The sequence below is a fragment of the Lissotriton vulgaris genome, chromosome 3_1, assembly GCF_964263255.1.
Source record: "Lissotriton vulgaris chromosome 3_1, aLisVul1.2, whole genome shotgun sequence".
NCBI classification, from domain to species: Eukaryota; Metazoa; Chordata; class Amphibia; order Caudata; family Salamandridae; genus Lissotriton; species Lissotriton vulgaris.
In genome coordinates this window covers 908,244,402-908,268,837 of record NC_141689.1, presented here as the reverse complement: position 1 = coordinate 908,268,837, position 24,436 = coordinate 908,244,402, and the positions used below count along the sequence as shown (strand labels likewise).

At 42.5% G+C, this 24,436-nt stretch overlaps 1 protein-coding gene across 3 annotated transcripts in view; it reads left to right on the top strand.

The window, feature by feature from the left end:
- APBA1 (amyloid beta precursor protein binding family A member 1) overlaps window positions 1-24,436 on the top strand; it is a 514,808-nt gene that overhangs the window by 393,069 nt on the left and 97,303 nt on the right. For all 3 annotated transcript variants that reach the window (XM_086961250.1, XM_086961249.1, XM_086961248.1), the window contains one exon: window positions 19,529-19,568. In XM_086961250.1, coding sequence (XP_086817376.1) covers window positions 19,529-19,568 — 40 coding nt within the window. The remainder of the gene's footprint in view (window positions 1-19,528; window positions 19,569-24,436) is intronic.

The window sequence follows — 24,436 nt, the reverse complement described above, 5'->3', positions numbered from 1 at the left end:
ACTACGATAAAAGGATTCTCCGTCAATTCTTTATTATTCTTTATTATTTATTATAGGCATCTTGTTCCTTTCTGGATAGGTTAGAGAAGTTCTTTTGTCTAGTGGCAAAGAGTTCCTGAATGTCATGATTTACGGCCTCCTCAAAAGTGAGAACCTTCGGGGGCAAACCCATCGTAGTGGGATTGAAAGTGGAAGGTTTTTTCAACCCTGTATTGACATTGAGACTGGTTTGGGTCATATCAGTTGTTTTGTTTGCGAAAAGATAGTGGAGTCTTATCTTTCTGTAAAGTTTGCTTATTTCAATTTGCGCCTGAAAAGGATCAGTGCGATTCGTGGAGACGAATCCAAGGTCTTTGTTCAGTACCTGTTCTTGAGTCTCAGTCAGTGATTGTGAACTGAGATTAATGACTAAACTGGTCCCGACGCGGTTGCTGTTTGATCCTGTGGGATCTTCTTCCCACTCCTCAGATCCATGGTCTGGGGTGGTAGATTCCAGCGAACCTGTCCTTGCCTGGGAGTTCTTTGACGGCCCCGGCTTCTCCTGCCCCCTCCTAAAAAAGACTGTTGGTTCTAGTCCCCGTAGAATTGTGGTGGGCCATAATGGTTCATCATTGATGGAAAAGGGGGTGGTCCCCATGGTGAGGGCTGCCACCAAGGTGGAATCGGTGGTTGAGAAAAGGCCTGATTGTACCCTCTCCACCCTCTCCTGTAACCTCCTCTCCCCCTCTGTTTAGATGATGACTGGCTGGTATTTGATCCATCCGAGTCGCTGGAGGCACCATCGGAGCTTGCTCCCATAGTTAGAACCTCCTTTGCGTCCATCTTTTCGATTGGAAAGAAAGAAATTGTCGCTGGTGTACGGATAAACCTTATCCATTGCGAATTTGGCCAGGTCCTTTTTGAATTTCTCTGGTTTAGTAAAAAGTATTGAATCTCTGAACTCTTTACTAGATTTATTTCCATCCTCTTGATGTTTAGTGAATAGTTTACTTGATGAAATAGTTGTTTTTATTTGTCCCTCCAGGACCTGGATCTCCACCAGGATTTTGTCTGCTGTCTTTTTCGCTGTTCTTATTATAAGCACTGACCAGTCGCGTGTGCACTTCCACGCTATAAGTGACCAGTCATGGAGGAACTCCTTATAGTCTAAAAAAAGGAGAGGCACATTCCCTACAATGAGGCCACTTGGGGCACAATTGCTTCTTAGATAGTCTGCCATAACTATTCCGTGTACACTAACCCTGGCTAAATTCTTTTTGAGAATGAGTACTTTTGTCCAGCCATCCTCGGGAATGGTGGAGGTGGTAGGTAGCATGTCCAGCATGCTAGGATTCTCCAAGAGTAGTGTCTGGATCTCGGTTTCATCAAATGCTAGGCCTAAGTTCGTGGCCATAATTGCTGCTTATATGTGTCTAGTATTATACTACAATGGCTCCTCTACTCGATCAAGGTACTTCCTCTTCAACCCAATTGAGTCGCAGAAGAAAAATATAACACCCGCAGTCGAATGACTGCTCTAAAACACGTTAAACAAAAAAAGGGGGTGATTTGAGGGAAATTTTTATTGACCTGGCATTGCTGCGATCCCTACATGTAGTGCAACTAACCTTACGCAGACAATGGGTCAAGAATAATTAAAGCTATCTAGGAAACTGTACATTCATCGGGATACAATCCAGGAATCCAAGGTATTCGTGGCGAAAAATTGTGTTCCCATCAGATACCCATCCTGTACTGCCCTACATCATTTGGGATCCTTCACCCGAAGGAAGTGGAAACATGTCCACTGTGGATTAGGTAGATTGTAGCCTAATCTTCTTGGAGGATACTGAGATGTGATGAAGGAGAAGTGGTATCAGGGGGTGACTGACTAGCAGTGCAAAGAAATAAACATGCCAAGTGCAAGAAAACTAAATAAATGAATTAATATTGGGTTGCAGGAGTGGAAAAAGAATTTTAATGGGATCCTACCCACACCCAAAGTTTAAAAACAGTGCAAAGTAGTTTAACAAATGACTACTTAGATGTAAACGAGGTCGACATGTTTCTGCAGCGTAATAGGGTCAGGCGATCCCTCTCTGCTTCTTCAGGACCTTAACAATGAATGCTACTGCTGGTGTGCAAGTCTTAGTGATTTATATTATAAATTCATATCACCTGAGATCGCCCATGGAGATAATCCAGATGGTCATGTGATCATGTGGGACAGACAAACACATAAAAAGATATATACAGTTAGTGACGATAGCTTTAAAAGAAAAAGGAAAAAACAAATGTCTATATGAGAACATAATCATGTCAAATAGTATTGATCAACAGTTGCTTTATAGTCAACTTGGTCACTTCAGAACAATATGAGGATATAACCAGGGTAACACTGTACCCACTCACCCACTGTTTGGGGAATGAACTCTCCACCTCACCCGGCTACAGCTCAGGTAGAAATGGAGCACCGCTCTATTGAGAAAAACAGAAGAAATACTATAGAAAGAGGACGAGCAAAAGAGCTAATGACTAGACAACCCTGTCTCAGCAGGGTCATACATTCCTATACAATGAACTGTGATCTTCTACAGCAATCGTCAGCGCCTACTCAGCGCTGCTTACAGAGTGAAATAGTTAAAAAACGAGGTTGCATGTGTCGGCGTTTTAACATATATACACCTATAAAACTTGTTACCTTGCATGCACCTTCGTTCTACGTTGTGCTGATACTTTGAAACACTAGCGCTGAGCTGTCAGGCCATGCGAGAAGATAGATGAACCACCCTCTGAATCCCAAACCAGTTTCTAACTCAATCGGAGTGCGCCTTGTGTGGTAAGCATGAAAACACATTGCAGAGAAAGTAGTTAAAAAAAAGATGTTTACCGCCTATGGTGGAGACCACTGCTAGCTGAAACCTTTTGGATAAACTTGGACTTTTCAATCTCACAGGAGCAACTGACAGATTTAGACAATGGTATATGTGGTGATGAGGCAAGAAAACAGTAAAAGTCATGAACACTGGAAGGTTATCAGGTGTAGATGAATTCACAATAGATTTGTAGGTATTTTTTCCTCAAAAGAAAATGCAGGTTTTAGTCATTCTCTGGATCATACCAGAGAAACATAGAGTATTAGGTACACTTTAAGTAAACATTAACAACCAATATAGGTAAAAAGATTGAATAATTAAATGGAAAAAATGGTTTCTGAAATGATTCACAGTTGATCAAAACAGATATGGAAACAGCTTTGGATAACCCCATGTGATTGGTTAAACTACTACATGTCACAAGGGATACAGATAAATCCATTGATTCCACTGTGGCAATTGAATTTGTCTGGTGCAAAGCGGTTGGCTTAACCAAGATACCATGCAGCAGTATTGATGATATTATTGGCCTTTTGGTATTCCAACAAGAGAGGATTGACAGTCTGATTGACACGATTTAGATGTTGTATGGTATCACTGGGATCTGTACAGCAAGTAGCTGTATGAGAATGTCAATTGAGTAAGAAACTCACTCCGTTAACAGGAAACCTAAAGCTGATCTGTTAAAAATGTTCCACTCAGTAATTAAGTTTCAATATGATAAAATATGATGCCCTTCATTTGTTGAAAAACAGCAGGTTGCAACTACATCATTTTTTTCATGAAATTGTAACCAGTACACATTTTTGCCAATTGACAAGCCAGATGAAATGAGAGGCACTGAAAAATAATGATGTTCTGAATCAAAGCACCGGGCAAAACTGATAAAAAAGACCATGTGAGAAATGCAAAATATATGCAAGAATATTACAATTTGCGGTCACATAGAAAATATAAAACAAGAATATTTAGCATCAAGAAATTTTGACTAAATGCTGTTTTCTGTGTGTGACTGAAAACATGTTAAGAAACAGTGGGCATCAGAACACGCACACTCTGCTTATATCGGGGCTTTTGAAATTAAATCCAATGGATTGATATATCTCTAAAGTTGATACATAAAGTAAGCAATGTCCACGTGGGTCAAGCCAGAAGCCCAAAATGCTATATTTTCTAATTCAGATAGATTTTGTTGCTTTTGAAAAGCATGACATTTGCCAACATAAGAAGAGAAACTATTAAACATAATTTTCTACGAGAAAATTGCATACCAACAAAGAGAAGAATGCAAATGAAACAAGCATTAGCAAAGCCAGAGGTTCTGCCTATGTGAGATGATTTATTGGCTTTGCTAATGTTTTTTAGCTATGTTGCAAATGGCAGAAAGTAATGTAAAAAATCTGCATGACACTTTTTTTAATTGTATAATTGGGCTACAAAAAATTGACAAATCCAATAGATCTTGCATAGGCGAGAACTATTGGCTTTTCCAGTGCTTGTTATGGAATGACATATTGGTTTTTTTTTTTTTGTTATGTTATTTTTATTTGTACCGCGCACAGCTGCCCCAGCAAAGGGGCGTCCTGGCGCTTTGAAAAGGTAAACACAACACAGCATTAAGAGCAAGCAGAAAGGAGAAGAGACACCTCAGAGGGGCTAAACAAATAAAAAGGTCTTGATGGCCCGTCTAAACTGAAGGAGCTCATCGATGGCCCGGATTTGCGGAGGAAGAGAATTCCACCAGCTCGCCGCCAGGACTCGGAAGGAGCGGCCACCAACTCTGCTCAACTTAAAAAGCGGGACCACTGCTAAGTTCTGGCCTAACGATCTAAAAGTGCGGGAGGGGACATAGGAAATCAGCAGTTTCTCCAAGATTTGTGGGGATGTACCCTTGAGGATTTTAAATGCAAGGCAAAGAACCTTGAATCTAATCCTCTGCTACACAGGGAGCCAGTGGAGAGAGCGCAGGGTATTGGACACCGGGCACCGCCTAGGCATACCTGTCACCAGTCGGGCCGCAGCGTTTTGAACCCGCTGCAGTTGCGAGAGTTCTGACTGGTTAACCCCCGCCAGTAGTGAGCTGGCATAGTCCAGCCTGGACAGCACTGATGCTTGGACCACCAGTTGTCTTGTGGGTGCATCAAAGAATTTGAGGATGGGTCGAAGTCCTCTAATGATGCCATAGCAAGAAGACGCCACCTTCTTGGTATGACAGATGAAACTCGGAGAAGGATCAAGCCACACCCCCAGGTTTTTTATCTCTGACGCTGGGAGGGGAGTCACACCCAAATCCGAAGGCCACCATTTGTCGCCCCACAAAGCCACCTGTTTACCAACCACCATAATCTCCGTCTTCTTGGTGTTTCACTGGAGACAGTTGGAATTCATCCAGTTAGCCACTTTTCGCAGACCATCACAGAACCTGGGAGCCTCCAGACCTGAGTCCCCGCTCAGTGTGACCGCCAGCTGCATGTCATCTGCGTAGGAGACCATAGTCAGGCCCCACCGCTTGACGATACAGATTAAAAAGGGTGGGACTCAGTGATGACCCCTGTGGGACTCCCTGGTCTAACGGGTAAGATGACGACTTACCGGGCGGGATCGCCACCTGGAATGACCCATCCGTAAGGAAGGATCGAAACCAGCACAAGGCGGGGCCAGAGACGCCCACCTCCTCAAGACGCCGAAGCAGAATCCCGTGCGAGACCGTGTCGAAGGCGGCACTGAGATCTAATAACAATAGTGCCGCCGTCCGACCCGAATCCAGCACGGAACGCAGATGCTCGACCATAGAGAGAAGGGCCGTCTCCGTGCTGTTTCCCGCACGGAACCCGTTCTGAGTAGGGTCAAGAATGTTAAACCTACCAAGATGGTCTGAAAGAGTGGCATTCACATGGGCCTCCGCCATTTTCGTGGCCCAAGGGAGAAGGGTGATAGGGCGGTAGTTTTCAGGTTTAAGGGGGTCGAGGGTCGCCTTCTTCAGGATTGGCGTGACTACCGCCTGCTTCCATCTGACGGGAACCACTCCAGAAGAGAGGGACAGGTTGATCAAAGACAGCACCGGGGTGCGGCAAACCGGTGCCAGGGTCTTAAGTTGGGCCGGGTTTCAGCAGGTCTGCCGGAGATCCAGACTTGATTTTAGTGCTGAGAGAGTCAAACACCTCCATAGATAAGGGGGGTAAGATAGAAAGACACTCCCCCTCACCTAAGGTGCAACCAACCTGCTCTAGCATCAGGGAACCCGTTGGGAAAGTGCGATAGATGGCTTGCACTTTTTCATGGAAGAAGGAGGCCAAACCCTCACAGTGGGTGTCCGAGCATATTTCCACCGCAGTTGCTCTCTTAGTCATCAGGTCCTTTAATACTTTAAAAATAAGTTTAGATGGATTAGCAGAATTCTGAAACTGATGGGCATAAAAGGAAGCGCGAGTTTGACACACTGCCCTGTGGTAGATCTTGACCTTGGCCAGATAGCAGATCTTCAAATCTGGGTCATACGACTTCCTCCATAATCTTTCGGCCTGTCTACAGGCCCTCTTAAGAGATGCCAAGGTACTGTCATACCAAGGACTCGGCTCCTTCCGACGACACTTGGACCAGCACATAGGGATCAGAGAATCGAGAGCCCCAGATATCCACTCACAAAAGGAGTCGTATCCACGATCAACCTCGGTGAGCGGGCCTAAAGGAGCCTCCTCGAGCAGATGGTAAAGTTATAAGTATTTATGTAGTGTTTGCAACAGCGAAAGAGCTAATGTTATGTATTGAATAGAAATGCTCTTGCCAAGGTGTTAGTGGGTCCAGTTTTAGAAGCTTTTTAGGACCATACCAAAAACTGTGAAAATGTGCCATGTAAATGCACTGAATTTAACATAAGTTAGAGGTAGACCGAAAAGTCCAATAGGTTACAGTTTTTACTACAGTGTTGCTTTACACTATGTGCTACTTTGGGTGCAATGGTTACAAAAGAACCAAAAAAGCACTCCTGACTGCTTGTTTAGTAGTAAAATATGGCAATAACGGTGTTCATTGGGTTTCCTAGAGCTTTTGGCCCCTGTGCCACTGCACCTGATGCACCGTTCAGATCATGGCCCTAGTGCCTGCAAGGTAGCATGAAGAAATCGTTTATATCCAGTAATGTTTGTGTTCCGAAAAGGCAAAGTTGCAGACTGAATACATAATTATTATGTAGGTGAACATGAACACAAAAGCTTTTCTAAAAAGTAACTTTAAACGTATCCAACTCTCCAAAACGAGTTGTCACAGATGTCATGAATAAAGCATAACTTTACACATCAAAGTGAAAACCAAGCATTGTTAAATTGTGTTACAATGTGGCTGGCTCTTTCCTGTGAAAAATTCTTAAAGTGTGCTTTACAGTGAATGGACTATAAACAGTGTAAATTGCCCAAGATCACTACATGTTAGGCTGACGCTGAAACTGAAATACAGTTTTGTACTCTGTTCCAAAATAAAAGCAGTTTTGCAAATTAAAGGGATTCCCCAAAGAAGAGGAATTTAGCAAAAAACATACAAATGTTTTGTGCAGATGAAGAATGAGATATCTTTTGAGATGACTATGTCTAAAATTTAATTTTAAAAAAGGGCACAAGTAGGCTCCATGGGGGAAGTACGACGCACTCCTCTTTCCTAAAAACGCTCTCACTTTAAAGTTTGCCAAAAGCAAAATAACCAGGCTTCCACGAAAACATAGCTTGACATTTGTACCTCTGTCTTTGAATGCCCAGCAAATGTGACTAGATAACAACAATATTTAAAGGCCTGTTTACAGGAAAAGAGTTATTTGAAGAATACAGTGAACACTGCTTTCTCATCGGTCGGGAAAAACTGAACCTGGACAGTCTGAAGCAAATGAAGCCAGCAAATGCGAAGCAAGAAAACGTGAGTTACAAACCACAAAGACAATGGCATATGGCCAGCAGAATGCATTCCTAGATCAGCTTTCTGAATCTCCCCAAGATGTCTTTCGCATACCACAGACCTACGCTGTATGGTAGGCTGCAATCTAAAAAAAAGATGCAAAAATGTGCAAACATGGAAGGTAAAGAGCTAACTCAGCATTTAAGAACCTTTCTTTAAAGGGAAAAATGTCCTCTCTTTTGGGTTTGCAGATAGAGATTAACACATGTAGGTATGGTTGCTCCATTCAATTACTTGAGTGGTCGACCTAATCTGTCTGCATATAACTCTTGTTGACTTTGGAGGCATAGGGCTGAGAGAATGTCAGCTGACCAGTAATGGCTGCTTACAAAGTACATCATAGCAATTTCCAGGGCTGCCTTGAAGGAAAGGTGTGCAGTTTTAATGCATTCAATCTAACATCTGTAAATGAAATTCATATATGAGTTGATCACAAAAATCAGTAAATTCTGCAGTCTCTTTAGCAACAACCAGCTGGCCCCTTTAGGCGATACAGTAATGCCACCAGGATTGAAATATTCTTTGCATAAACTAATAGTGATTTATGCAACTAAAAATATTTGAAATGCAAACCACAATACATACATCATAACATACTAATAATCCAAAGTTGAGAAATATATTATATGTTTAAAAATTCTGACAAATATTCCTAGGCCTGAAAACGTCAGAGGTATGATGGTAAATACATTAACACTTTTTGCACAAAAAAAAAGGTTTTTGTTAATAGACATCTGTAATACATAACCATGCGCCTCCACAAGAACATAACAACCTTCCTATCCTAAATACATTTTTCAAGGGATACATATGAACCATGCACTGTTTTTTAACCTTTTCAGCTGGCTTATCATAAGACATTTACAATATTTTCCACTACTCTTTACTCCGTTCTCTTCCGGGTCACCATTTACACTTAAGATCCACAGATGTAGTTTACAAAATATAACATTGCATCATTAAAGTTAGCACTTCTTATTAAGAGAATGATTCTTTGATTAACTTAAAGGTGATTACAACTGTTCTTCTGTAAAGCGCTCGGATATCCCTTGGGATCTGGTTCGCGCTATATAAAACTTTATAAATAAATACAATAAATAAAGTGAAATACTTTGTCTAGAAATTGCCTGAAAGAAGGTTACAGCCTGAAATGACAGAACTGGAAAATGCAAGCTCTGCATTACCCGTAAAGTACCCGGAGAATCAAGAACCATGTTTTCCAGCCTCAGCAAAGGTAAATACCTGCATAATGTTACCAGCAGATTTTTATGAATGAGGGCAAAACTCTGGGTGCACAGAGCAGGGCACATGCCCCAAGGAGACCGTGGCATAGAAAAACAATTAGATGGGGTTTGTTGAAGATTACTGAGTTTAGCCTCCACCTCAGGAAGAGATGTGGCATCCCAGTATTCAGCTCACTTTGGCTTTGATTTTTGGTGGGGGCGGGGGGCCGGCATAGCCGAGTTAAATGTCTTGGATGTATATAAACAAAGAGAACGAGCTCTAGAGCTGCGCTCTAGAAAACCCAATCTGAAGGGTTAATACATGATTGGCCTCCTTGACAGGGAAACCAGTTGTTTTTTTAGAAGAACCATCACCCACCAACCTAGTTGGTGGCATGCTAAATCATTGGGTTTTCTAGAGGGCAGCTCTAGAGCTCGTTCTTTTTATTTATATGTGCTTATGACCAGGGGAGACGAACGAGCACTCTAGCTTCCTCCTCTTTCTCTCAATTTGTTATATGAAGTTTCTTGGATGACCATAGTCAGTTGTTGGATGGGTTTCACACAACCCAGTTAAATGCGTGTGACAGCAATTGAAGTAGGTCAGCTGACTCCAGTCAATTGGTAATTTTCCAGTAACTGGTTTGGCTGTTAGCAACCATAAGCAGGAAGCTAATATATTGCAAAAGAGACTCTCGCGCAACATATATTAGTGAATCGCGCAATCATGGTTGATTTACTAATTCATGACTTGTTGAAGGTTCTTTAAAGGTTAGCCAAATATCTGTTAACAGAGGATCTTTATTTGTGACTGCCGAGCGACAAATGATAGCCAACAAGGATCAAAAGAAACATGAAAGAGTATCCTCAGGCCACCTAGGCAAAGCAGAGTCACTCCTTGCCATATTCTGAAATGGGTTGTGTGTTTTCATTGGTTTCCAGTTAGGACCTTGTGATATTTACTTTCTTAAATACGATGGGGGGGCTAATACTGATCCACGTGGACCTCCAATGCGTTTTTCACAGGGCTTGAGTAGGAGTCAGTTATTTTCACTATTTTGCAGCAATTGTGTAGATCTGACTTGAACTCATTCAGTGATAAGGAACCGTGGAGAAAGGGTGTACGGCAGTGTTTGCTGTTCCTTTCTATAGGTGAATCAGGATTAGTAGACACATTTTATTTTCATAGTTTTTTTTATATGCATTGTATGAAGTTGGGTGGAGCTGTTTCTGTGTGATACCCTGAGTGATAGCCTAATGGAGAGATGACAGGAGCAACCCCCTACGTGGATTCCAACAAATGTGTTCCTTCATGGCAAGGCTGCTGTAGCTCGGGGTGGTCGTTGTGCTGCTAGACAACAGGCGGTGATTTCGAGGCTGGTCGCTAGACTACAGTAGTGAGCAGTGAGCTCCAAACGAGATCCAGCGATTCATGAGGAGTGGAGGCGGCGGCTGCACCGGCGGAGGCTCCGCGGCAGGTCTAAGCGGGATCTAAGCAGGATCTAGCTCCATCCAGCATCACCCAGCACCCGCACCGAGCGGTGAGGGCGGGCCTCAATTGCAGGGGAGAGGGTCAGCCGCTGGTGCCGTGGGTACTGCAGGTGTGTGAAGACGAAGGTGAAAGGCAGGAGCCGTGAGTAAGAGAGCGCCATGATTGCCACGGGCGGTCCCGGCACTGCAAGAACCACTGAAAAATCAGTGGAATTCCAGGAGCGGCTACGAGAGTGCCGCAAGTGCCGCGGTGCTCTAATTACTGCAGGTGCCATGAGTCTTGCTATGCCGTGGTAACCCGAGCCCTCAAACTTTTTTTCTGATTTCTTCTCTTAGAGCTGGGCACAGTGACCTGAGAGCTGAGAAAGCTCAGTATAGAAAAGATAAATACTCATCAAGCAGCCTTTTAAGTAAATATCTGTTAAACAACCACTAACCATTACACAGCAAATCCCCATCTCCTAAGAAGGTATTCGTGCACCTATCATTTTAAAAATTAGATGAAGGGATTATTGGTGTCGGGACTTTGCCGGAGCCGGTGGTGGTAGCGTGCTCTTTTTGTGAAGCAGGGATTGTGCGTTGATGCGGTGAGCTTTAACCTGACGATCTTGCCCCCATGTCCCCCTGTCTCCTTCTTCTGCATCCTCCTTTTTTTCTCTGGTGGCTGTTGCGACAGTTTTTGGCTTGCCTCCTCTTAAATCCATACCTATTTCGCGAGCGTGTATTGTAAATATAACTAAACCAGCAGCAAAGCAGCAACATCAACTCCTATAACACCAAACAACCTAATTAAGAAAAGTTGCTACTAGAAAAATGCGCTCTGGTAAAGAAAGAACTGTGGGCTCCCCTAAGAAACGAACCCGAAGAAATCAAGTATCCAATTCTCAAAAAAAATTCTGTGTTAAAGCACAAATAAAGGGGCCTACTCAGTCGCTAATTTCACCTATAGCAAGGATGTTTGAAAGATCAACAAAAATCCCACAGAAATTTGACTTCATGAAAGACCCAACAACTGCACTCATGACTATGCAATCGGAGCACGATTTAAAATCTTTACAGTCCCCACTCAAACCAATGAACGGAACGAAAGGGGGTTTGGACCTAACACTGAAGTGGGAGTTAACACACTTGCCAAGTCTAACGATAATTCAGAAGGAACAGACCTACGAATGGACTTACGACTAGAACATCTACCGCATAAAATATTTGTGCAAGGCACGAAAAATAGAATAGTGGAAAGTGTAGAAAGCTTAGAGGTCTTTAATCACTCTAACTTCACACAGGCAACTTTTAATGAATCCGCTCCGCTACCGTTAGAGGCCAATGTGGTCATAAAAAATAATCAAGCTTATACACCTAAAGAATTGCTACTAACACTAAAACCAGGGTGCCAAAACGCCCTGGAAGGAACAATGTTTGTCCACATATTAGGAAACCAACATACAGACGTAAATGGACGACTCAAAGTGCAAAATCACAACTCACAAGAACCAACTGAGCAGGAAAATATTATTCATTTACAGTCCTTAGAAAATGCAAATATTGAAACAGGAAGCAAGAAACAACTATCGCTTGTAAATGGTCCTGCAACCAAAAAACAATCAATATTAACAGATGGATCTGCAGTTATAAAGGAAAGCGCTCCTATCAAATGGAGTGTTCTATCGCCAAGTCAAGGATTGACAATTACACACAAAGGTATCCCCGATACCAAAAGAAATGATGTAGATGACAACAGTACCTCAAATACCAATTAACTAAATCTCGAGCACAACTCAAAACAAACAGGGAAAAAAGATGCCGGAACAATATGGGACATACATTATCAAACCTCCGTACTAACTCTGGAAGCTTTAGCTGCTCAGTCAAACAAAATGGACATCCAAATAGACATTTTGGGTCTTATGGCCAATGCAGTTGCAGGAATTGAGAATAAACTAGCCAACCTAAACAATTTAATAATAAAAGTACAAAAGGAAAAAGCGCCAACCTGCATAGAATGCACATGTGCTCCAATAATAAACAAATTAGTACTTATACCGGATGTTGTAAACACAATATTGGAGGACGCCAAAGAAGCTATTCACAAAAAGAAAGCGGAAAATAGTAAGAAGGATGGAAACCAAATTAGTAAAAACTTAACCTCAGAAAGCAAACAGAAGAAACCGACGGAGTTGTCTATTGAACATAGTAAAAAGCCAAATCTGACAAATCAAGCAAACACAATCCATGACATAAGCGAAAATAAAGTAAACAACAAACCAGGAGACTCGTTCAATAAACAGAACAAAGAAGACAAGGACTCAGTGGCTTTTAAACTAACAAAAAGACAGAAAAAGAAACTAAGGAAAGCAAGAAATAGGGTAAACAAGGAAAGCTTTACTCACACTGAAATAAAAATAGCTAAACCCTACAAAGAAAGAGCAACAACTACGGAATCTAAATACTCCACAACTACAAATACTTTAGACCAACAGAGAAAAAAGGAAAAATTACCAAACAAAGGAGAAAATGGGACGCCTCTAATTAAAGTGGCAAAAAACGCTGATGGAGATAACAAATACTACAATATCTTCTCTAAACCATCCGCCCTCAGTTCAAAATATAGACTGACTGAAAGTAAAATCATTAGTGTAACTGAAACATCCGACCAAAACTCCGGTTTTCGTGAGGTTGAACAAAAAACAGTGCAGGAAGCTCAAATAACAAACAAAATTAATGTAAACGGCTGTATAATAAATGATCTCCCTCTTTCTGGAATCCAAAACGATCAAGCCCAGAGTAGGACTAAGGAAAATAGTGCAAGGCTATCACAGGAGTTCAGAACAATTGTATAATGAGAACGATGCACAAAGTCCAAAGTCCACCTAACCAAACTCTGAACGACCATTATGAAAAAAATCCGTTCAGTTAACTCAGAACTTGTATAAAACAAGATGTTCTTCCAGAACGGAAAGAAATGGGGAATATCGGAGAAATGAGAAACTGTCCCAAAAGAGAAGAAATAACTGACGATCTGAACTATGAAAAAACGCAAGATAATTTAGTCATTGTAAAAAGAGGTCAGAGTAGGCAGATCACCTGCACAGAAAATAAAAGACCAGGGAAAGGAATAAGCGAGACAACGCCAAATAAAAAAGGACCATACAAATAGTCCTTAAGCCTGTATATGAATCAAGAGGACCCCATGACATTCTAAATAGAGGAAATATCCTCCGGTTGATGAAAAACTTACCAACTCTTGAAAAACTTACCAACTCTTGAAACAGGAGGCTTTCAGTCAAATCCGGAAGGCTAACTGCCATTAACACTGATAACAGTACCCACAGGCCCAATAGCAGACTCTATCCTGAAAGAGCATGGATGTTTTCGTGATTGGGGTATATTAATAAGTCAACTCCCTCCAAAGGTCTATCCAACACCCCTTTTAAATGCTGGAAGCAATACAAAAAATCTGAGTCTATTGAAAGTAACACCGTTTTCTCCGTATTAAAAAATCCTTTGGGAAAAATCAACCACAAAGCCAAAGCCTGTTCTATCCCATTAGAGAAAGAGGACAGAAAAGAGGTAAACGAACATTGGAATATGGCATCCTTCCACGGTACAAAGGACTACTAACAAACCCCACCGCAAGAGCTATTGCAAGAAAAGCCTAGGGTCTTTTCAAAATTGAAGATATGCTCATGGACCATTAATGGGCTCTCTGGACAATGGAAGGAAGCTAAAATTCAAGGATTTTCAACTCAGACTCATATAATTTTACTGCAGGAAACATGGGCAACAGACCCATTTATGTTAAAACATCATACGGGTTACTTTGAACCAGCCGTTAAATATCAGAAATTTGGACGTCCCAGTTAGCAATTTTCGTATCAAATGACTTAGATGCGAAACATGAGCCAATACATACGAACAACTTTAACCTTCTCGCACAAAAAATTCATTATAAAGCCTGTAAAAATATGCCATACAAAACTTTTACTCTAGTAAATGTCTACATACCGCCGAAAAGGTCTTTAAAAAAAGTGCTGACTACTGCCCTAAAAAACTTATTACTAGAGCAAATTTTGGAAGACCCATTGGCTGATTATATTGTAACAGGGGACTTCAATACTAATTTGTGAATGCCCTTGGTACGGAGCGACTTTGTCCAATCACAAAATCAACAATGGGCGATCCCTGACCCAATAATGGAACCTAAAAATGTCAGTCAACAAAATAAAATAGGGATAAACTTGGTGAAGGACATGGAAGCGCTGGGCCTTAGGATATTAAATGGCAGATTTTCAACAGACTCTCCACCGGCTTGCTCATTTTATTCAAAATAGGGTACCTCACGAATTGACTACACGCTGACGTCTTTATCTATTTTCAACAAGGTGATATCTTATACCCTGAATAAAGTTAGGGACAGCGATCACAGTCAGCAAATTATTGAGATAAAAACATTGTGTCCAAAATCTGAGACCTTCCAGACTATCCCAGGTGAGATCTGTACCATCAATTATTCGAAAATTATATGGAAACCCGAAATATGGATGAGACCATGGCAAGGGCAAAAAAGCTAGCGACAGAATCTATGGATGAAAAAACAAGCATAAATCGCATAGAACGATGGGAAAATGTTACCCACAAAGTAGTCACCGATAATACTAAAACAGGAGTACAAAGAAGGGAAGGGGCACATAGCAAAAAAGGGGAAGGCAGAGAAAATTACATCTTTTTTCCATATGCTATTAGGAAACTCAGATGCACACGAAACAGGCTGAGGAGACACCTAGCGAAGTCTCCGCTCAACAAAGAAATAGCTGCTTCACTGAGAAATATAAACCGTACCTTAAAGAAATTGATTTGGAATGAAAAGAGCAAAGCCAGACAAGACCTGTGGACAAAAATATTCCATGCAAGTACTTTGGCAAACTCAAGGGAGTTCTGGAGAATAATCAATGGCCTAGCTAGACCAAACAAACTGGGAATTGGAACCAGTCTATCCGAAGAATAATGAGTGACGTTTCTCAAAACACATCTAAATCCAAATCAACCGTCTCAGACACAACTTACTGTCAACGCTAGTTCAACAATGATCGACAAAGAAGAAGATAGTGAGATTTTCATAACTAATAGTCAAGTGGCAAGTTTGATAAAAAAGCAAAAATATGGTGCCCCTGATCCGAATGGCATCCTGTTTGCACTTTTCAAAGAGGCGCCTGACTTCTGGTCAGTTTACCTTACAGATGTTTTTAACGAAGTGGTCCAGACTGGACAAATCTCGAAATCATGGAAAGGATCACTTATAACACCCATATTCAAGAAAGGAAACTGGCAACAGCCATAAAAGTATCGCTTAATCACTTTAAGGGACACGGATGCTAAGCTGTTTGCTGGATTTCTCCTGATGAATCTAACCGACTGGGCTAAAGAGAATCATGTACTACCCTCAAATCAAACAGGCTTCGTCAAAGGCCTTGGTACGACAACACATCTTTTAATTTTAGCAACATTAATAGAAAAAGCAATACTAGCTAAGCTACATTTATATTTGTGTTTTGTAGATTTTAAATCAGCCTTTGACTGTGTCGATAGAGAACTTTTATGGGACAAACTGGCCAAACAAGGAATACCAGATAAGCTGCTAAAGATGATTAAGCTCTTGCACTCTGAAACTCTCTGAAACTTGGGTTAGGGTGAGGACGGGTAACGGCTCAACATTAACCAAAATAATTCCAACATCAAGTGGTCTTAAACAGGGTTGTTTGTTGAATGCCTTACTTTTTAATTTATTTATAGCTGATCTTACCACGGAATTAAACGCCATTAATGCCCACCCCCCAAGGTTAGCTCAAACTCAGATATCCAGTTTATTAAATGCGGATGATGTCATACTCCTGAGTTATACAAAGGTAGGGATGCAACGACTGATTGATGGAATCTCCAAGTACTCTGAGGAAAATGGTATGCATATAAACGAAGCCAAGACCAAGGTGATGGTAATTACAAAAAATATACGATTAAAACATGCACACAAATGGATCCTGCAAGGAAAAAAACTGGAGCAAGTACCTGACTATAAGTACTTGGGAGTAACTTTTAGTGATAATGGCAAGTACGAGACTCAAAAACTCGACATTACAAGGAAAGCGAACCCCCTTGTTGGTGCATTTAGATCACTTCAGAAAACCATTGGAGACTTGTCTTATCGTCCCTTATTAAAAACAATTGAAGCAAAATTATTGCCTACTCTAACATATGGCAATGAGGTGCTCAACCGCAAAGATGCAGAGATCATCAACACCTCGGTCGCTAAGACCTATAGAACTTTATTTTCTTTCCCAAAGAATGCCTCACAAGCCCAAGTGAGATTGGAATTTGGGCTAAACAACCAATGTTATGCAAGAAAAGGGCACACAATGAAAGTGTGGTACAGAATAAAAAACGATCAGGACAACGAAATGTCTCGCCTACTGTGGCTAGAAATAAGAAATATAACAGGAACCTAACTGCCAGCTCCTATTTAAATCTAGCAATTGATGAGTTTGGCATAACACCTATTTGGAACACCACGGTTGTCCAGGAGAGTTTAAAAAAAACAGTAAACAAACTTACCGATTATCTCTCCTTGATAAAGGAAAAAGATAACTTTGTTAAAAGAAAGCATGTGTGGCCAATCGTGAATGGTTACAAGAAAAAAAAGATTCAAACCTACCTGGAAACTTCATGGTCGAAAATAAAAACACATTTTTGTGAATGCTAGGTTTGGCAATTTTCCAGGTTTATGCCACTTGGCACTATGGAAAAGATCAGAAGATAACTCCCTGTGTAGGCTATGTAAATCAGGACAAGAAGCCATCTTACACCTATTGTGTCTTTGTCCGGATCTGGAAGCTGAAAGAAAAAGTACACTTAAGAAACTGTTTAATGAACGTGGTGTAAGGACTTGTAGGCAGGCACTAATGGCAAGTTTAAATCCAGAAGACCTACCAATTAATTCAGCTTTCATCAAATTCCTTCAAATGGTTCAAAAAAAGTTGGAAGCCTGTGTTTGATTAAATTATGTACTGTGTCCATACGAACCGACCAATTGAATATTATATTAGTCTGATGAAAATTATTTGAACATACGGATTGTTTTAGTATTTTATATTTTGTAAATGTTTTAGCTGCTTTGTAAGATTTTAATTAATCAAACAAATAAAATAAATTTGATTTAATTTGAGTGATAGCCTACTTGAAGTTTTAGAGGCTGTTATAATGGGTGCAATTGTTAAGCGGTTTATCTATACACTTTTCCGAGAATCTTGCCACAAGGGGTGATTGCATGATAACCTTAGTTTCAATCGAGGCCATTGTGAGCTTTGGGGTTTTGAAATATTGGGTTGGTTATTCCCTTCTTTAGGGATGTGTGAGCAAATCTTATTTTTAGGACAATATTGCACAGTGTTAAAGCATTTTCTGTGTCCATTTCTGTAAGAGTGTGTACCAGGGTCCCCCCAAGAGAGAGTGTACAGACCTTTTCGCCTGCTCCATCCACTATTAGGTCCATGTGGCCCCTAGAAAACAAAAGGTCTTGGGCGAATCCCAGTGCACAGTGTCAGAGCAGCGGTGTCAGTCCGCTACAACTATAGCTGGAGTGCGCCTTGTGCAAGAAGCTCCTGCACAATTTATATGATATTGCCAGAGTGGATACGATGCTAGAGCTCTACCCTGCTGAGTTGAAAAGGGATGAACGATACGTTTTAAATAATTTCTATTTGCTGTTTTAAAGCGATATACGTGAACTATTTGACAAGTCCCCAATCCATCCCACGGATCTGTGTATCTTCTTTGTCAGGCCTCTTTACTAACAATAATAGACAACAAAAATAAAATACACAGGGTTTGCTGTAATTTCTATTAAACCCACCATACCTACCCTGTAGCTTCACAAAGTCTCCTTTAATAAAACACATCTGCATCTGTTGTTAATACTTTCTGACGTGTACATTAAATGTTGCAATGACACATGATGATTTTACCGAGCTGTTTAACTTGTTAACTGCTATAGAGTGATGGAAAGCATGTGTTGATTAGGTAGCAGTGGAGTCATTTAATAATATATATGCCTCAAATGCATTGTGAGGCTCACGTGAAGTACAGGCCAAAAAGTCCAAACCAAACATGTGGGAAGAGAACAGATGTGGCAGGTGATAATTACTGATTCACCAGGTGGTAAGTATATGACATTTTCGTCACTAGCATGCTTTTTTTTTTGTTTTTCCAGTGTACTCTTGTAAAACGTGCCTTTTCGCATTAGTAGTTTGCAGAAAGAACAATTTGTGTTTGTGTTAGCCCACTTCTTTGTGTGGCCCGTGCTTCAGAGCAGCAGTTCTACTTAACAACATGCTGGTGAAATATTGTTCTTTAGAACGAGTGCATTCAATCAATCAACTGTGCCTGCACCTTTCCTGGCTTCTTTGAGAGACGGAAACATCTGTTTACGAGTTTGTCATTTCTACTTTGACAAAGATACACACAATGTGGAGTACTCTCTTCCCTTGATCTATGGTTATAATGTGGTTGAACCAGCCTCATGATATGTGAGGTGACTTAAGCATTAGAGTCAAAAGTAGGCCCAGCTATTCTAGCCAAATCGATTTTGGAGTGAGATTTTGTACATACTGCAAGCATAACGATAAATGATGCACAGTTATTATTTGCAATCTGCATCTAGATTATATTAAACATTTATTCTTCTTATGTAATCGATCCACTCAGACTGATTTCTGAGTGCAGGGATGCAAACCATGTTCTATATTTTTACGATTCAGAGTGTTGGTACCTGTGCACCGGGATGCCAACAGGGCCCTTACGACAGCTTTGCAATTTTGGGGGCGCCATTGTGCGCTAGAAACATCAAACATGGCACCAATGTGTGTGGCAAAATGCTGGGTGCCAATAACCCTTGTGCCAGCCTTATCTCTCTATTTACTTTTTTTCTTGCATGTTTTGTTTTGCTTGAACCTCTGTTTCTCTTTATTGCAGTCGAGAAAAAGCTTGGCCTCGTTTCCAACGTACGTGGAAGGTAAGAGATTTTATTACATATATTGTCAAAATTTGTAATTGTTAAAAAGAAAATAAAAAATGCGCACGTTTTCTACCCCGCGGTTGGTGTTCAGATGTTAATTGCTCAAGTTCAGGACACAAGTAAATTTCATCTGCTTGCCTATCTACCCTCTCAACCCAATTCCATTTTAAGCTCCCAGCAATGTTTTTTTTTTTATCTACTTCATGATTTAATTTGTGTTTGATTAAGTGTCCTCAAGTGTACCATAATTTATCCGACAAGCAATACGGTTGATGCCAGGAATCATGTCAAAATTTTGACGTGTATCTCCCCGTGGAAATGAGAAAGGTGCTTTGTTTATTGAAATTCCATTATCTGATTCACGCTCTTATTAACTTCTCCCGAGAAGAGCTCTGACTCGGCAGTTCGTTGTATTCATGTTTGAAGATACATGGGGATTAAATCCTCATGCATAAACAATGTAATCTGAATTCGCAAAGATAAACATTTCTCTGGACTAATCTTTCGTGACCATGTCCCAGCCTGGGCAGCGAGGTCTTTCTGTCGCAGTGCGAGCTGGAGAATGTTGACCCAGAGTTGGTTTTGAATAGCATTGGGACTATTTGACCCATAGGCTAGGTTTGGAGTACAGATTTGTGATTTTTTTCCCCTTTATAAGAAATAGTTAGTACTTATATTGTTTTATCCCTATGTTTAAGCTGATATGGGTGAGCCAGACTTTATGCGAAACACCTTTTTAGGTCGAACTGACCAGACGGCAGAGTTATCTGGTTACGAAAGTTAGATTCTGAGTAACCTCGCCCATTGCTTACTATTAATCGAGTTTCCTGTCACTCTTATTTTCTTGCTTCTTTTTCGTGTCCCAGCTTATTAATGTTTTCTTTGGCCCTTGTTAGAATCGGCTGTCTCTAGTTGGCAGAGGTATACACTTCTGACAAATAGGGACCCACCTCCTCTAGTCAGGGCAAGGGGATAACACACTCAGATAACCCCTGCTCACCCCCTTGGTAGCTTGGCAAAGCAGACAGGCTTATCTCAGAAGCAGTGCGTTAAGCATTTATGACCATATACAGTAATAAAGGGAATCCACTACAAATGGGCACGACACAGTAGTATTATAAAAATAAGGATGTTTATATAAGGTTTAGCACAAGACCAAATAACGACAAAAATATACCACAATCTTAATAAATACTCTTGGAAGGAAAAAATAATAGTTCAAGTGTAGTTTCTTCTTAGCACAAAGTCTTTAGTAAAAAAAGCAACTCTTCTTCTTTAAATCAAAGTTCTTGGCAACAATGTAACCCCCACAGGAGTCACACGACGTTGAGGAAAAGTTAATCCAAAGGTTCGGCATCGACCGCGAGGAGCGCAACGTCGAGCCCTGAATCGAAACAGACCCCCAAAACACAGTACCTTGGAAAACGAAGAAAAGATGATCTACGGCGTCGAGGTGTCCCGGCGTCGAGTCTTCGGCGTCGATCGGGCCTCGGAGTCTGGGCGATCTGCAGCGGCGTCGACAGATGTCAGGCAGGAGCAGCGCTCATGAGGCGAAGCAGGATACGGCGTCGTCGTCGATGTCGCTGTTGCAAGAGTGAGCAGCGCTCACGGCATCAAGAGGGCTCAGTGTCGAGGCGTCGGTAGCGGCTAGCGTCGATCGGGCCCGGCGGCCGGTGGCGAAGATGCGGGACACAGGAGCTGCACTCACGATGTCGAGCTGGATTCGGCTGCGTCCGTCGGCGTCAGGATTGCTGGATTTCTTCAGAGGTGCTGGACTTTCAGGTTCCAGCAACAAGCACTTTCAGCGAATAGTGAAGTCCTTTAGCCCTGTGACTTCAACAGGAGGCTGGCATTCTTCCAGCCCATGGAGATTTCCTTGGCAAAGCTTGAGAGTACACACTCAGTTCCTCTCTCCTGGTGCCTTGGCAAAAATAAAGAAGTGACTGCAGGATTCCCCCCAGCAAACAGCATTCTGGCAGAAGGGGTAGGCAAGTCCTTGGATCAGCAGGCTTCTTGTCCTTGGTTCAGGTTTCCTTGTCAGAATTGATCTAAGTTCTTTGGTTCAGGGTTCCTTCTCTTATACCCCTTTTCTGCTTTGATCCCTTTGTCCATGCAGGGGAATTCCCCTCATCCTGGGCTTGTTGTGGGTGTAGCCAGGCCGAGACACTTGGCCTATTCACTGTGCAGGGCAGGGTCCTCAGCCGCCCAGCAGGAGGTGGAGCAGGATTTTCCCTGGCAGGCACAGAGCCATCAGTCGCCCTGCAGGAGGTGGAGCCAGCATAGTGTCAGGCAGGGCAGTCTATCAGGAGCTACTCTTCCCCTACTCTCAATGCAAATGCCTCACTCACCCCACACTGACTCATTCAGACCTGTGGAGCCACCCAGCCCTTGTCACACACACACCAAACCAGCAGAGACCAGCAAATAGTCAGACAAGAAAATAGCCACTTTCTAAAAGTGCTATTTTCAAACCCAGAGTCCAAAAACCATCCACCCAAACGGATGCGTTATTAAACTCTGAGTTCAGGGATACCAAACTCGAGATTGTACCATGCTCCCCGAGCCCGCTAGGATTATAGCGTTTAATAACCCTGGCAGCCCATTCTAACTTATGGAGAGCAGGTTACCTTACAATAGTAAAAAACGAATATGGCTGTAATTCACTATTAGGACATGCCACACACATCAGGGCTTGTCCTACCTTATGCTTACAATGCACCCTGCCCTTGGGCCTACCATAGGGGTGACTAACATGAAGTTAAGGGAAGGTTTGGGGACTGGCAAGTAGGTGTACATGCGCAGCCCACCTGACAGTACCAGACTGCACGTAGGTCTAGCAATGTCAGACCTTTAGACATATTTTACCAGGCTGCTTCTGTGGGTGGCAAGCCCACTAGCAGCATTTGTATTTCCAAGCCCTGGCACTCCTGGTGCACTATACTAGGGACTGACGGTAAACCAAATAAGCCAAACATGGAATCCAATCAATATCAATTTAACATAGGGAGCACTTGCACTGAGGCACTGATCAGCAGTGGCACAGTGCCCAAAGCAATATTCCGGCAAAAACATCATAAACAGAGGAGGCAAACAGAAAAAATGGAGGAGAGACTCAGGCCAATGATGTCAGGTCTAACAGCCCTCCTATGGAGCATAGCCTCTTTCCATCTCTTTTGATTGGTTGGCATCAATCCTTCCATTGTTTACTTTTTAAGTACTTCTTTTTAGGCCTTCTTTTTAGGCCTCACGCCTAGCGGTGTACTCCAAGGCATTTTGGAGGTGAAAAACGGGGAATGAGAGCTGACTTAGGAATTGCACACGCTTGTGCATGTGCGTTTTCTTTTCAGCTCCCCCATTGGCCTTTGTGTGCGTCTTATTGTAAAAGACTGAACGCAATTGGCCAGAGGTACGCGCATAGCTCCTCCTACGGCCTATTGGTGTCTATTACGCGCACCAAGCGTGTAATAGACACTAATAGGCCGTGAGAGGAGCAATGATTGTGCCGGGACACAGGCGTGATGCGCTCGCCACTTGTTTTTCTTTACTTGTGGTACAATCGTGGCACCCGCGCATTACTTTTGATGTTATAAGTAAAGCGCGGGTGCCGCGATTATACCAAAGGTAAAGAAATAGAAAAAACATCTATTTCTTTACTTTTGGTATAATCGCGGCACCCACGCTTTACATATAACATTAAAAGTAAAGCGCAGGTGCGGCGATTATACCAAAGGTAAAGAAATAGAAAAAAAATCTATTTCTTTACTATTGGCATAATCCCGGCACCCGATAAATGGTGCAGACACAAGACCTGTATGCCGCAGCTCAAAATCACAGTGGGCATAGCAGGTGCATCCGGCGTTGGCAGCAGCTGATTGGGCTTTGGCCAGTTTGATGGGGGCCCTCTCTGGTGCAAGGAGGAAAAGGGCTTCATGGTGGCTGCCCAGGTAGAGACTTGTGAGACTGCATATCTGCTGCAGGAACAGAAGTAGAGCAGTGCTGGCCATTATGAATTGGGGCTCCCTCGTCAAGAGTTGAAGCGCGAGGAGGTAAGCTTAGCCCTATGAGGACTGCTCTACAGTGCCATATGAGGCACATCAAGAGACTGGTGGACCGACTGGTGGGAGCTTCTCCCCCTGCAAACCTAGGAGGTGCTTAGTTGGCTCTCTTGTGTGATTCTGCCTGTTGGCTCTTCCCTACGGGGGCCTGCACAGGGGAGCTGGCTTTTGACGTGTGGCTCAGGAGCAGAGTGACGCACTGGGCCCCCCGGGTGTAGTATACTTTCTGTGGTGGGCCCAAGCTCTGAAACCCATACCCGCGGGTGAGGAGCCCCAGATACAGCAGGGCAAGTGGACTAAAAATCCAGACACTGTGTGACACATGTTGCCGATGTGCTGAAGGTTGTGCGGAGAACCTGGCCAGAGCGTCGCCTGCTACACCTGACCCCACTACTGCAGCTCTCCCTGGGGAGCTTGACTGGGAATTAGCCACCTGATTCTAGAAGCGATACACCGGTAGGGACTGTCGATCTGCCAAGACCTGCCATGGATGTGATTGACTCTCCCAGGGCCTCGCTACACTGAACATAGAGGGCCCGGGAACAGTAGCCCAAAATTGCGGGATAAGCAAATAATAGAGGGACTCCAAGTCATGGGGAAAGATGAAGCAGCCCAAATAGCTCAGGAGAACACCATTCCACAGTACTCACAAGGTACTGCTGAACGCAATGTGTGCCAGGAGGGCGCTAAACAGCCTGAGGGCTCTGGGGACCCACTGGGGTAGCCCATGTGGGCTGTATTGATGGCTTCTATCCAGGGTTCCCGGACGGCATTGGAGGAGAAGATTAACTCGAGCTCTTTCGAGGTCAA